At 34.4% G+C, this 12,964-nt stretch overlaps 1 protein-coding gene across 1 annotated transcript in view; it reads left to right on the forward strand.

The window, feature by feature from the left end:
• The first annotated feature begins 989 nt into the window (after positions 1-989).
• The window catches only part of LOC127941820 (AP-3 complex subunit beta-1), a 55,266-nt gene continuing 43,291 nt past the window's right edge, over positions 990-12,964 (forward strand). Inside the window, exons 1-6 of the mRNA XM_052537262.1 lie at positions 990-1,327; positions 7,193-7,268; positions 7,624-7,698; positions 9,587-9,682; positions 10,547-10,707; positions 10,790-10,856. Coding sequence (XP_052393222.1) covers positions 1,176-1,327; positions 7,193-7,268; positions 7,624-7,698; positions 9,587-9,682; positions 10,547-10,707; positions 10,790-10,856 — 627 coding nt within the window. The 5' untranslated portion in view covers positions 990-1,175. The remainder of the gene's footprint in view (positions 1,328-7,192; positions 7,269-7,623; positions 7,699-9,586; positions 9,683-10,546; positions 10,708-10,789; positions 10,857-12,964) is intronic.

The raw sequence follows: 12,964 nt of genomic DNA on the forward strand, positions 1-12,964 counted from the left end.
ATATGAGATAAAAATACAAAAATATTTAAATTTATAAAAATTAACGCAGAACAAGAGAGAAGACGAGTGTGCCACGCTGCTGATAACATTGTTGAAAAATATATATTAATAGTATTAAATTACATATAATTAGTTATATTAATATAAGTGTGTATTTAGAATTATTCAATTACATTAATATAATTATTTGTAAACGAATAATAATTGTGTTATTTGATATGGAGTACTTCATGTAAAATATTTTTTTTATAAAAACAGAGTTACATTTAACTTTTGCTTTGTTTAAAAATTATTTAAAGAATAATAAAACGGGATAAAAATACGATAGTAAATTAAATTAAAAAGTTGAATAAAATATTTTGAAAGGAAAATATAGTCATAGAACAAGAAAAAAGTGTGTGTTTGTGTGTGTGTGTGTAATTGAATATTAACAAGAACAGACTTACAAACCAGAGTACAACCATTCATATCAGGGATAATACAAATATATATATATATATATACAAAAAAAAAGAGTAAACAAAAGAGAGAGTGGGAAAAAGGCATTTTACATGAAATTGTATCTATTAAACAACTGTAGTTTTTATTGCTTTCAAGTTTCTGCTTTTGGATATTGTCTCTAAATATATTTTAATATCTATTTTAAATTCTTCAAAATTTTTATTTCACTTGATTTTTTTATTTTATTAAATATAAACAAATATAAATATAGAAATCAAATATAAACAGAACACTTCTGTCACCATCAAATGAAAAACATTTTAACATAACATCAATTTCTTCAAGGTTAACAGACATCATAGTCTTTCTTTGTAAGTAAACACTGAGTTCTTTCCAAAACATTTGGGTCTTGAGACACTCCCAAAATAAATGATTAAGTGTCCCAGGGGAAATTTTTTCTTCCATATTCACTTTGAAACGCGCTGTCCCGTCACCGTGTGTGTGTGTGTCTGTTTGATCTTCGTCACGCTGCTGTCATGTGACGGTCACGTGACTCCAGCTCACTTCCGACTCTGCGTGGAAGAGGAAAAAAAGTTGCACGTCAGAAGTAAAAAAAGTTTTTTTCTTTCGATCCATTCAGCGGAAAGTAGAAACGCAACATCGTTTAAGCACATCTGCGTTTATCGGAGGATAAATAAGGTCGCGTGCTGTTGTGATCCGTGTGAATCGAGTAAATGCTCGGGATGTCCGCCAACAGTGTGTCGTATAACGATCAGGGCTCGGTGGAGTCCGGTGTGGACGCGGCGCAGGAGAACAGCAGCATCCCCGGGAGCATCAGCAGCAGCAGCGGGGCCGCCTTCAGCCTCTTCAGCGCCGACTACAAGAAGTAAGACACCCGGAACACACGCTCACATGATCTCCATTAACATGCGTTTCAGTTTCCACAGCAGTTACTGTGAGAAAAGTGTATTCTAGCCTAGGAAGAAGATGTGTTTGTGTATGTTTGGGTGTCAGGTGATGCCCTGCTCTGTGTGATACTGTAGTATAAGTTGATGGGACACGCCTCCTTTTTGTGAACTGCTGATTTGGGCTGTTAAACGATAGGTTGGAACTATTATACTTCATTTGCAAGATCAACTGCCTGTGTAATATTTGCATGGAGAGAAGATGAGCCTCAGAGTTCTTCTTGAAGACCAGTGTGAGTCTGTGAGAGAGTTTTGGGTTCGTTCACAGATCTGTCATTGTATATTTCGGGTCAGTGTAGTGTTGACACACAATTTTTCATCTTAAAATGCATATAAAATTTTATGTCTTGAGAACTTAAATGTGCGCTTTTCTGTCTTTTTGATTGTTTCAAAAGTTGTCGACAAGATATTGTCTGACATTTTTATTTTTAAGAGTTCTGTTGAATTTGCAAACATGCCTTGTGTGAGAGTTTAGCTTTGTTTTTTCTACAAACCATTTATTATTATTATTAATTTAAAAGCATATTTCTCTATAAGTAATATATATATAATTTTTTTTAAAATAAAATCCTATATAAATGCACCCACATATTATATTTGGTATACAAATTAAATATTTCCAGTAAAAGTATGTTTATTAGTTTAAGGAGTTGCATTATTAAAATATAGCACATGCATTTATCAGAGGATAAATAAAGTTATAGTTAGATAAATAGATACACACACAATTTTGTATGAAAATTAAATTTGATTTACATTTGAAATATTTCATGAATAGCTGGAGATATAAAATAACATTTATTTAATTAATATTTAATAGTTAATTTAATATAATATCTAACCATTTTCTTTCTCTATATACAGATATAATGTATATGCACTTATATTGGCTTCTTTGGAATGTTTTTGATTTAGAATATTTTATACATGCAAAAAATAAATTTAAAGGAAAAAATTGATGCAAAAAAGAAAATGCAAAGCTAAATTATATATAACAATATAATATATTACATTTAATTTCTAGCATATAAAAAATATATATTGCAAAATAAATAAATAATAATAATTCCCATAATTCTTATGGTTCAGTTTTTTCTTTTTCTTTTTTTATCTTGTGTTGTGTTGCATTCTAATGGCGATGCTTGTTCAGCCCTCTCTCTCCTCCAGGGGTCAGTATGACTGTAATATCAGAGACATATCTGTCCTTTTGATGCAGATATCACATCAGTGTTAGTGAAACTAGACCTGGGTCACGCTGGCTTCTAAATAACATGATTATTTAAGGTGTTTCATAAGGACTGATCCTCACGTTGTATTGTCTCCAGTGTTTGTCTTCTCCAGACTCTTTGTGAAAGCTGCCGACTGCTCTGACGTCAAACCCTCATGTCCCCGTCCTCTGGGATCTTAATCCCATTTTGCTTTAAGGGATCTGTTCCAAAAATTACAGTCCTGAATGACAGGAAGTCTCTAGCTCCTTCCTACATTAATGAGCCTGTTAATTGTTTAATCTAATGGGACGTAAGAGAATCGTGTCATTTATTATGCGGTTAAAGACTTCTGCTGGTTGTTATTTATTTATTAACTGCTACTAGAGTGTATGGATTCCTTTCTGTTGTTAAGAGAGTATTGTTTGAATATTGTTTCATCTCTGATTCTTGATTTTAATTTGCTGCTTGGTGTGTGTGTGGCTTTAACAGAAGAATAGTTAATGTTATTTAGGCCTAACTGAATTTTCACTCTCACATGACTGCAAGCAGAAGACTGAACTCATGAGGAAGGAGAGAGATGCATTAAAAATGAGAAGCAGGGATAACAACACTGTTGGGATAGAGTTACTCACCTTTATGTCTTGTGCCAAACTTGTACGACTTTCTTTCTTCTGTGGAAGCAACCACTGGATATATTAGATTAAAAAATATATGTTATAGATATTTACACAGGTCTTTTTCATATTGTAACCCACATTGTAAATGTAGAACTAGATCAACATCAGTCCTTTTTTTTCATGAGAACCAGATCGAAGCAATGCTTTGTTTGCTTCTGTTCTCTTGTTCATCTCATTGATTCATTTGTGTCATTTGCAGCTCAAGTTAAGAGCTCACTGGAGGGTGATATAAGCTATATTTACATTTTTTCAGCAAATAACAATTACAGTTGTGGTCCATTCCTCATTCAAAGCTTTTATATGACTGCAGAAGTGATGCAATATGAGTTAATCATTTAAATTATATATGATTTCAGAAGACTTACATACATTTAGGCTATGAGTCATATGGACTACTTTTTATTCAAAAACCTGGTATAAACTCGATTAATCCCTTTTGTTGATAAGAACATAAGATAATTTGTTAACTGCACCAGTTTTAACTCCAGGTTAAACTCAGTTGATTCAGTGATTTTGCAGCAGTTTTGGAGTCAACTGCTCACTAGAAGAGAGGTTTATCAGTAAATCATGGCTTCATTTCGATCGGTTTCTCTTCGAAAGCTTTCAAATGCCTTGACAGGACCCTGAATATATTGCACAAGTTGTTTGGCCTACATTTGTGGACATTTTTGCAGCTTTAAAGCCAGTGTTCACTATTAACTGTGAAAAGAGCCGAAAGTGTTGTTTTGTAGGGCTGCACGATGTGTCGTTTAAGCATCGATATCGCGATTTACGAATCCACAATAGTCACATCGCAGGAAGTGCGTTGTAGGCTGTCGTAGTTGATCCGTTATTCATTAACTGTACGGGCCAGCTGCTCCCCGGCCCTTGATGGAGAGCGCGAGAGAGTGCGAGAGAGCGAGCGAGTGAGCTAGAGAGAGAGCGCGCGAGAGAGAGAGAGAGAGAGAGAGAGAGAGCGCGCGCGAGAGAGAGCGCGAGACTCGTCGTCTTCAAACAACACGAGCGCTTACTTTCTCTCTCTACCTCGTGCATATTAATCAATTGACATGGTGGCATCGATGTTTAAATAATTTAAAATGAGAATGTAAGTGTGCTCACCCCATTTTTGTTTTTAAGAAACAAAATTAGCCTGGCTATGTTTGCCAAATATTCCTCCCGTTCCTTCCTTTCGTTTACTATTTGGGTTTGAATTTTGCTTCAGACTTGTTTTTTTTTTTTTTTCGTTGGTTGGCAGGAGGAAGTTTCATGTTATCAGGATAAGCAGAGCTGCTGAACACAGTTCTCCAGAGGTGATGAAAGCCTCGGTCTGAAGATAAGAGCCTTCACGCTTCCTCTAAAGGGAGGTGACCACAGCCATGAAGAATGACCATGTCTGGAGTAGATATGAGTCTCCTCAGCACTTTAGATGGTGCTCTTTTGACCCCAGTAGACTTCCTTTCCATTTTACCCACTTCCTTTATTCGTTCGCAACCAGCACTCAAAGGGACTCTTCGTATCGTCAAAGCATCTCTCAAGCTAATCGATAAGTGAGACGTTTCTTTTGCCAACTGACCGGATCTCAGCAGAACGTTGAAGGAAATGAAGAGAATTCAGCCTCTAGGTCATGATAAGAGTGAACCATTGTACCGTGGCTGCTCTCTCAGCGCTCGTGGATCTAATTGGTGTGTGATGGTCACACTGGACGGCTGTGCGACTGCTGCACATTAACCTGTTGATCGAGTCTGGAGGATAGTGCTGTATTGTCCCTCTTGTCTTCTCAACAGCATCGGTGGAAAGAAAGAAACCAGTAGACGTTGGCTTTCATACCCGGTTTAATTTTCTCTTGGCTTCAGCTTCTTCGAGTTTGTCTTTTCGGTTCCGGTTTGGAGAAATGGACAATCTCATAGTCATGTTTGTATAGATAAACAAGACTTGAGGAACTTCTTGCGATGAATGGCTTGATGCAAGGCTTTGTGTGGATCATCTCGACCTTCTCTACTGCTGTGGTTTCTAGTAATTCTGTACATGTTTAAGATGAACGGAGGATTGGGCAGCTTGCGTTTAGAGGCCGCTGGAGTGATGCGAAACGCTCTCGTCTCGGCCGAGAACCTTCAGCTCACACTGAAATCAGACTTCAGCTCAGAGGAACAGGCTCTGACCGACAAGCACAGCAGCAGTAATGAGAAGAAACCAAGCAGAGGGTAGGAGAAATGCTCAAGTAAAGGCAAAAAATAAATAAAAATGTAGACAATGCATTTGTTTGGGAGATGGAAAAATTATGCATGGGTCAGTCGTCTTACTCATTCAAACATTCACATGATATGATGGTATGAGCATCCTTATATTCCAGTTCTGTTCCTTTGCTTCAATAATAGCTCATCTATATCTCTGTGACATAATGAACTATCTTCAAGTTGGCTGAAGAATGTGGCTCTCACATGATACCAATGTAAATGACAGCACTGTGCAGACAGAGTCATCTAATGTGTCTTTGACTGTCTTCCATTAGCTTGAATTAAGATGCTTTTTCCTGAATTCTGTGTTTTTGGAGCTGCAGCAAAGGGATATTTATATTTATAAAGTATTTCCTTGAATTAGCTACTGAGATGTTAAGACGATAATAAAGAAATAAAATATAGATTTGTATGTTCACAGTTATTTACTGTCGGTTAATGTAGAGTTTATTATAATATTTATATCATATAATAATATATTTTTTTACATTTTTATAGAATTTAGTTATAATATGAATGCAAATATAAAACTTGAATTACGTATAAATATACCGTTTATTATAATATAATGTTTAAATCTAAAATAGATTCTAAAATAAAATTATAAAAAGGTGTGTGTGTGTGTGTATGTCTGTGATCCTGGGCCACAAAACCAGAGTCACTGGGGTATATTTGTAGCAATAGCCAAAAAACAAAACAAAAAACATTGTAGGGGTCAAATTTAGAGATTTTTCTTTTATGCCAAAAATCATTAGGATATTAAAGTAAAGATCATGTTCCATAAAAATATTTTGTACATTTCCTAATGTATATATATTAAAACTTAATTTTTAATATGCATGGCTAAGAATTCATTTGGACAACTTTAAAGGAAATTTTGTCTGTATTTAGATTTTTTGCACCCTCAGATTCCAGATTATCAAATAGCTGTATATTGGCCAAATGTTATAATATATATATATATATATATATATATATATATATATATATATATATATATATGACATGAACTTGGACCACAAAACCAGTCTAAAGGAAATTATATATATTCATAAAGGAAATTATATATATAATTTCCTTTATGACTGGTTTTGTGGTACAAGTTCATGTCATATATATATATATATATATATATATATATATATATATATATATATATATATATATATGACATGAATATCTCTCTCTCTCTCTCTCTCTCTCTCTCTCTATATATATATATATATATAGAGAGAGAGAGAGAGAGAGAGAGAGAGAGATAATACATATATTATTTGATTTTTATATAATTTAAAATGTATTTATAATATAAATGCAAATATACAATTACATAATATAAATATATAGTTCATATACAAATCTTTAATTATGCATAAATATGTCATTCATAATAAAATAATGTTCATTCTAAAAAAAAATATTAAAAGTTAATTATAAATATGCATGTATATATGTGTGTGTATATGTATACATGTGTGTGTGTGTATTTGGATAATACAGATATTATTTTATTACAATTTTTATTTCATTTACCATAAAAGAACTGAAGCTGTTAACGAAGAGTGAATAATGGTAAATCACTGACATGAAATTGGAGTGAATTGATGGCCCTACTTTCATTTGAAGTAAAACGATACGGTTAGTATGATGAATTTGCTGTAATGCTGAATCCTTTGGTTTCTCTGCAGGAATGAAGATCTGAAAGAGATGCTGGAAAGCAGCAAAGAGTCTCTGAAGCTGGAGGCCATGAAGAGGATAGTTGGGGTACGTCATTCTGAGAGACAGTGATCTGGTATTAAAGGGACAGTTCACCCAAAAATTCTAAATGTGGGTAACCAAACATTTACTGCTCTCAGTGACTTCCATAGTATTTTTTTTCTATACTATGGAAGTAAATGGAAACCAACAACTGTTTGGTTACCAGCATTCTTCATGTTCAACAGAAGAAATTAATTCAGGTTTGGAACGACTTGAGGGAGATTAAATTATTATTTTTTTTTATTTTTGGCTGAATTATCCCTTTAAGATTCAGTCTGTGATTTTATGAACACATTCACTCAGCGTCAGTGTGTTGTTGCTTCATTCTGTCTCATTAAAATTTTTATTTCTCTCTATATAGTTGATTGCCAAGGGAAAGAACGCATCTGAACTTTTCCCAGCAGTGGTGAAGAATGTTGCAAGCAAAAACATTGAGGTAAGAGAAGATTTAGAATGTGCTGACACATTTAAATTAAAATTAAATTTATTAATTTAGCATACGCTTTTATCCAAAGCGACTTACAGTGCATTCGGGCTATCAGTTTTTACCTATCATGTGTTCCTTTGGAATCGAATCCCCAACCTTGCGCTTGATAACGCAGTGCTCTACCAATTGAGCTACAGGAACACCTTTACATACGTTTTCCTCACTCTCAGGCGTTCAGCAGCTGTGAGGACCCCTGTAGATTTTTGATCAGGCATCTGACAGGGAAGCCCCTGCTGCTTAAGAATGAATGTTTAGATGGAAAGATGATTGTCTGGACAGGATGATGGAAAGACATGAGAGGTGGTTGGGAAAAACGTCTTGACTGAAGAAGACGGCTGGTGTTATGAGGGGCCAGTGTGTAATTGGTGGTCCAGGGGTCCAGTCACGTTCTCTCTGTCTCCCCCCACGTCTGATGCTCCGTGCTGGGCAGCTGTGTACTGAGTACTGTCTCTCTCTGGAGCTAGAGACTTGGGGATGCTGCCATTGATCCACACACACACACACACACACACACACGCACGAGACGAGACCACAGGTGTGACCATTGATCCACTCACTGCAGGGTCATACACACATACGCAAACACACACAAGCACACACGCACACACACACACTCATTTATTTAACCCTTCAGTAAGCTCTACCCCTGCTTGGTTATATTATTATAATGTTTTTGTTATTTACTTTTTATTATGTTACTTTTTTTAATAATTTTGCTATTTTCATATATAAATGATGCAGTATTATTGAAAAATATGATACCACGGACCCCCAGAAATGTTAAGGGATTTTTGTTGTGGTCTTTTTATTGATTTGTTTTATTTATTAAGTCTGTCTGTCTGTCTGTCTGTCTGTCTGTCTATCTAGATAGATATTTTATTTCAGTTTGTTTTAGTTATTTTAGTACATCAAGTTCATCTAAATGAAAATGTTGACAATTAGCTTAAAATAATTTTTTTAATAGTTTTTTTTTATCATGTTTTAACTGTTTTAGTTTTAGTTTACTGTAACAACCCTGCCTAAACCATAAATAACATAACATTTAAAACTAATACAAAACATTATAAATGTTTGTTTTATATACATATAATAAATAAAAATAAAAAAAATAATGTATTTTTTACTATTTGAATGTATTATTTTACAGCATTTTATTTTAATTTATTACATTTAATAATCTATATATTTTATAATATGTATAGAATATTTTTTTGTGTGTTTGTGGATCCCCTTGAAATTCTGGTTGAATCCTCAGAGTGCACTTTTTATGATCGGTTTAAAGCACAATAACTTGTTTTTGGGGTTATTTGTGCCCCCTATTATAAAAACCCAGCAACAACCATCTTGCATGAAAAAAGCAATCCCTCTCTCCATCAGGTTTGTTTTTCTGCTCCTCCTATAATTCTGCTTCATAAATGCCAGCGGTTCATTTAGTAGCTGTCTAATTAACATGCGCACGGCTGCTCCAATCCCTGATCAGCAGGCCGCTGTATGTAAATCTGATTAAACAGAGGGGCAGATGGGTAATGTCTCTCTTTATGAAGTGAGTGATGTTTTTCCATTTGGCTGCTAATCGCCATGGTGATGATGATGGAATGCGTCGTCGTGACTCCCTGATCGCTAACGACCTGTCGTCACCCCAAGAGCTGGACGCAATTAAACGGAGAGCCGACCTTTGACCCTTCACCTTTGAGCACAAGCAGATCAGACTGTTTCGTGATATTAAAATGGCATATGAGTTTGTTAAAGCTGGGATTGGATGATGATTCTTTATCTACTTCTTAAAGTTAACTGGACTGTTTTTAATGTGTAGTTCTTTTGTGTCTGCATGTTTCAGCTGAAGAAGCTGGTGTATGTGTACCTGGTCCGGTATGCAGAGGAACAGCAGGATCTCGCCCTCCTGTCAATCAGCACCTTTCAGCGGGCGCTCAAGGTAAGTCCCGCCCCTTTCCTCTCCCACGATGCTCTTATTGTGCTTTACATGATTTATCAAAATAAAACTGAAATTACGATATGGCATTGTGCGATTTATCAAATCACAAAGGCAGCAATTCAGTTCAATAAATGCACTGCTCTTTTTTAGTCAAAATAAAGTTTGAAGAAATTGAAACCGCTATAAATATTAGTATTGTAATTTTACTGTTGTACTGTCAAAGTAATTATTATTGTCTGTGATTTTTATAGCTTTACTTTAAACTTATTTTATTTCAGCTAGTTGCCCAGAAAACATTTTAAATATTCATTTCGTTTATGTAGTTAAAGAGCAAACAAATACATTTCTAAAAACTATATATACATATAAAAAAAAAAATATAAAACAGCTTCCACCAATATGCAAGTGTAATTTTATGGTTGCAATGTAAACAAAAATATTTCTTATGATATAGTTTTTTTTCTTTTCTTTACAAATTCACAATTCTTTTTATTTTACCAAAAGTATGTAATCTATGGTAAAATATACAATATACAGTATAGTATTTTATTAATATAATATGTAGTACAGTTACAGTATATTTTATTTTGTAATAAAAACTGCAATATTTATAGTTAGTATTATTATTATTATTATTATTATTTTACAGCCATATTAATATATAACGACAAATTTTGCATAGCAAACTAATCACATTTTAAATGCCAAGTTTTTTTCAGAAAAATTGCAAGTAGATTTTTTTTTTTTTTTAAATCGTGCATCCCTTGTCTCCTCCCAGTTTTTTATGTCCTTTTGTTTAGCCAGTGTTTTGAGTCAGCTAACACATGTTTTTTTTTAATCTTGTGTTTGTGTGTGTGTGCGCAGGACCCCAATCAGCTGATCAGAGCGAGCGCTCTCAGGGTCCTGTCCAGCATCAGAGTTCCCATCATCGTCCCCATCATGATGCTGGCCATCAAAGAAGCAGCCACCGACCTTTCACCTTACGTCAGGAAAACAGCCGCTCACGCCATTCAGAAACTCTACAGGTAACACACACACTCACACAGATGAGGTCGCTGTATGTTAACAAGCGAGTGTTATACAGAGGTCTATGATTTTGTCTTCCAGTCTAGACCCGGATCAGAAAGAGCATCTGATCGAAGTGATTGAGAAACTCCTGAAAGACAAAAGCACGGTAAAATATCTTGATATTCACTCAAACATGACCAAAATGTTGTTAGTGATTAAAATGGTCAACAAATAATTGAGATTTAATAGAATTAAATGGTTTATTTTGCATTCAAACTGGAAACAAATGCATGTTTACTAAGCCTTTTTGTTTACTATTTTTTTTTGTAATAAGCTTTAGTAATATTATTCTAAAAATATTTTAAATTAATCATTTAAAATATTGATGTATTATTTTTATGTTTTTGAGTTTGTTTGGAAGGTTGTTATTATAGTTAAAACCATAAAAAATGTTGCTGAGATAAAATTAACTTTAACTGAAATAAAATAAAATAAAATGCAAGCCAATAAAAGGAGCCAATAAAGTAAATGAAAATAAAACTAATAAAATAAATCTAATACAATAAGATAAAGTAAAATAAAAAAAATGCTAATTATAAAATACTACATTAAAATAAAATACTACATAAAAAATAATTAAGTAATTAAAAAATCAATGCATGGGATTAATATATATATATATATATATATATATATATATATATATATATATATATATATATATATATATATATATATATATATATATATATATATATATATTAGGGGTGTAACGATACGCGTATTCGTATTGAACCGTTCGGTACGAGGCTTTCGGTTCGGTACGCGGTACGCATTATGTACCGAACGGTTCGTTGGACTAATTAATTAAATTTGGAAAATAAAAAAGGTGTGTGAAATATAATGTTATGCGTTCAACAAGGTAGCCCAATAACCCAAACGACGTAACAGGCAATGCCCCTGACACCCCCGAAGAAAAAAAAACACCAACTTATATGTTTATGTTAGGCTACTCAGTCAGGCGCTCGCTCACTCAGTACGCGCTGAAGGCTCGGTACGGAGCCCCGCACGTCACCTGTAGGAGAGAAAAAACATCAATCCGTGGCGACGGTTTTGCAATCCGTCCCCTCAGTTTATAAACCGTGCTCATGAATTAATAAACTGTTCACTCGGTTTAACAAATCGTACCCAGGATTAACAAACCGTGCCCACGAATTCCCAGTCCGTGCGTTTAGATTGTGTAAACCGTACCCTCGGTTTTTGAATCCGTACCCACAAATTCATAATCCGTGCGCACGCTTTCGCAATCCGTTCCCTCGGATTTGAAAACTGACACGCATTTTACACTTAACAGTGAAACATGCATCTAACTCCGGCAGGTGGGGTGAGGTGGGTGGAGCTTAGTATAATAAAATCACAAAAATAAGTCTTCATGTTAAGAAAGAATTGTACACAAGCATTTCCAAAACTGTCCAAAGGTTATTTAAAAATAAAGCAATTCACAAATTATTTTATGACAAATATTTTTACTGTCTTGTACTCATTTATTTAGCCTACAAATTAAAATTATAAAAAATAACTTTATTTTTATTTGTATCATTATTATATATTATTAAACAGGTTATGCATAAGAATCTTTTATCCAAAATAACTTACAAAAGAGGAAAAAATTACTCCAGAGTCAGTCACAATGCCAGGTTTATTGCACAATAATAATCAAGTGCTATTATAGATTATCAGCAATTGAACAAGATTTTAATGCGCATCTTTCTTATTAAATCTTTGTATTCCACCTCGTACTACACTTGATAGAGAATCACTTAAGACACTTTGCTGTAAACCTATTCCACATAATAATATTCAATAAAACTGTATGTTAACACGTAGGAGTTTGCTGCATGAATCCGTGAGTACGGTTTACAAATCCGAGGGAACGGATTGCGAAAGCGTGCGCACGGATTATGAATTCGTGGGTACGGATTCAAAAACCGAGGGTACGGTTTACAAAATCTAAGTGCACGGATTGGAAATTCGTGGGCACGGTTTGTTAATCCGTGGGCACGATTTGTTAAATCGAGTGAACAGTTTATGAATTCGTGAGTACGGTTTATAAACTGAGGGGACGGATTGCAAAACCGTCGCCACGGATTGCTTTTTTTTCTCCTACAGGTGACGTCCCGGGCTCCGTATACGGACATCACCGCAGCGAATGGTGCATTTACGTTATAGCCGCGGATATGAGACCTTACTCTGTAGTGGAAAACGCAGGTTTTA

The sequence above is a fragment of the Carassius gibelio genome, chromosome A21, assembly GCF_023724105.1.
Source record: "Carassius gibelio isolate Cgi1373 ecotype wild population from Czech Republic chromosome A21, carGib1.2-hapl.c, whole genome shotgun sequence".
Taxonomy (NCBI): domain Eukaryota; kingdom Metazoa; phylum Chordata; class Actinopteri; order Cypriniformes; family Cyprinidae; genus Carassius; species Carassius gibelio.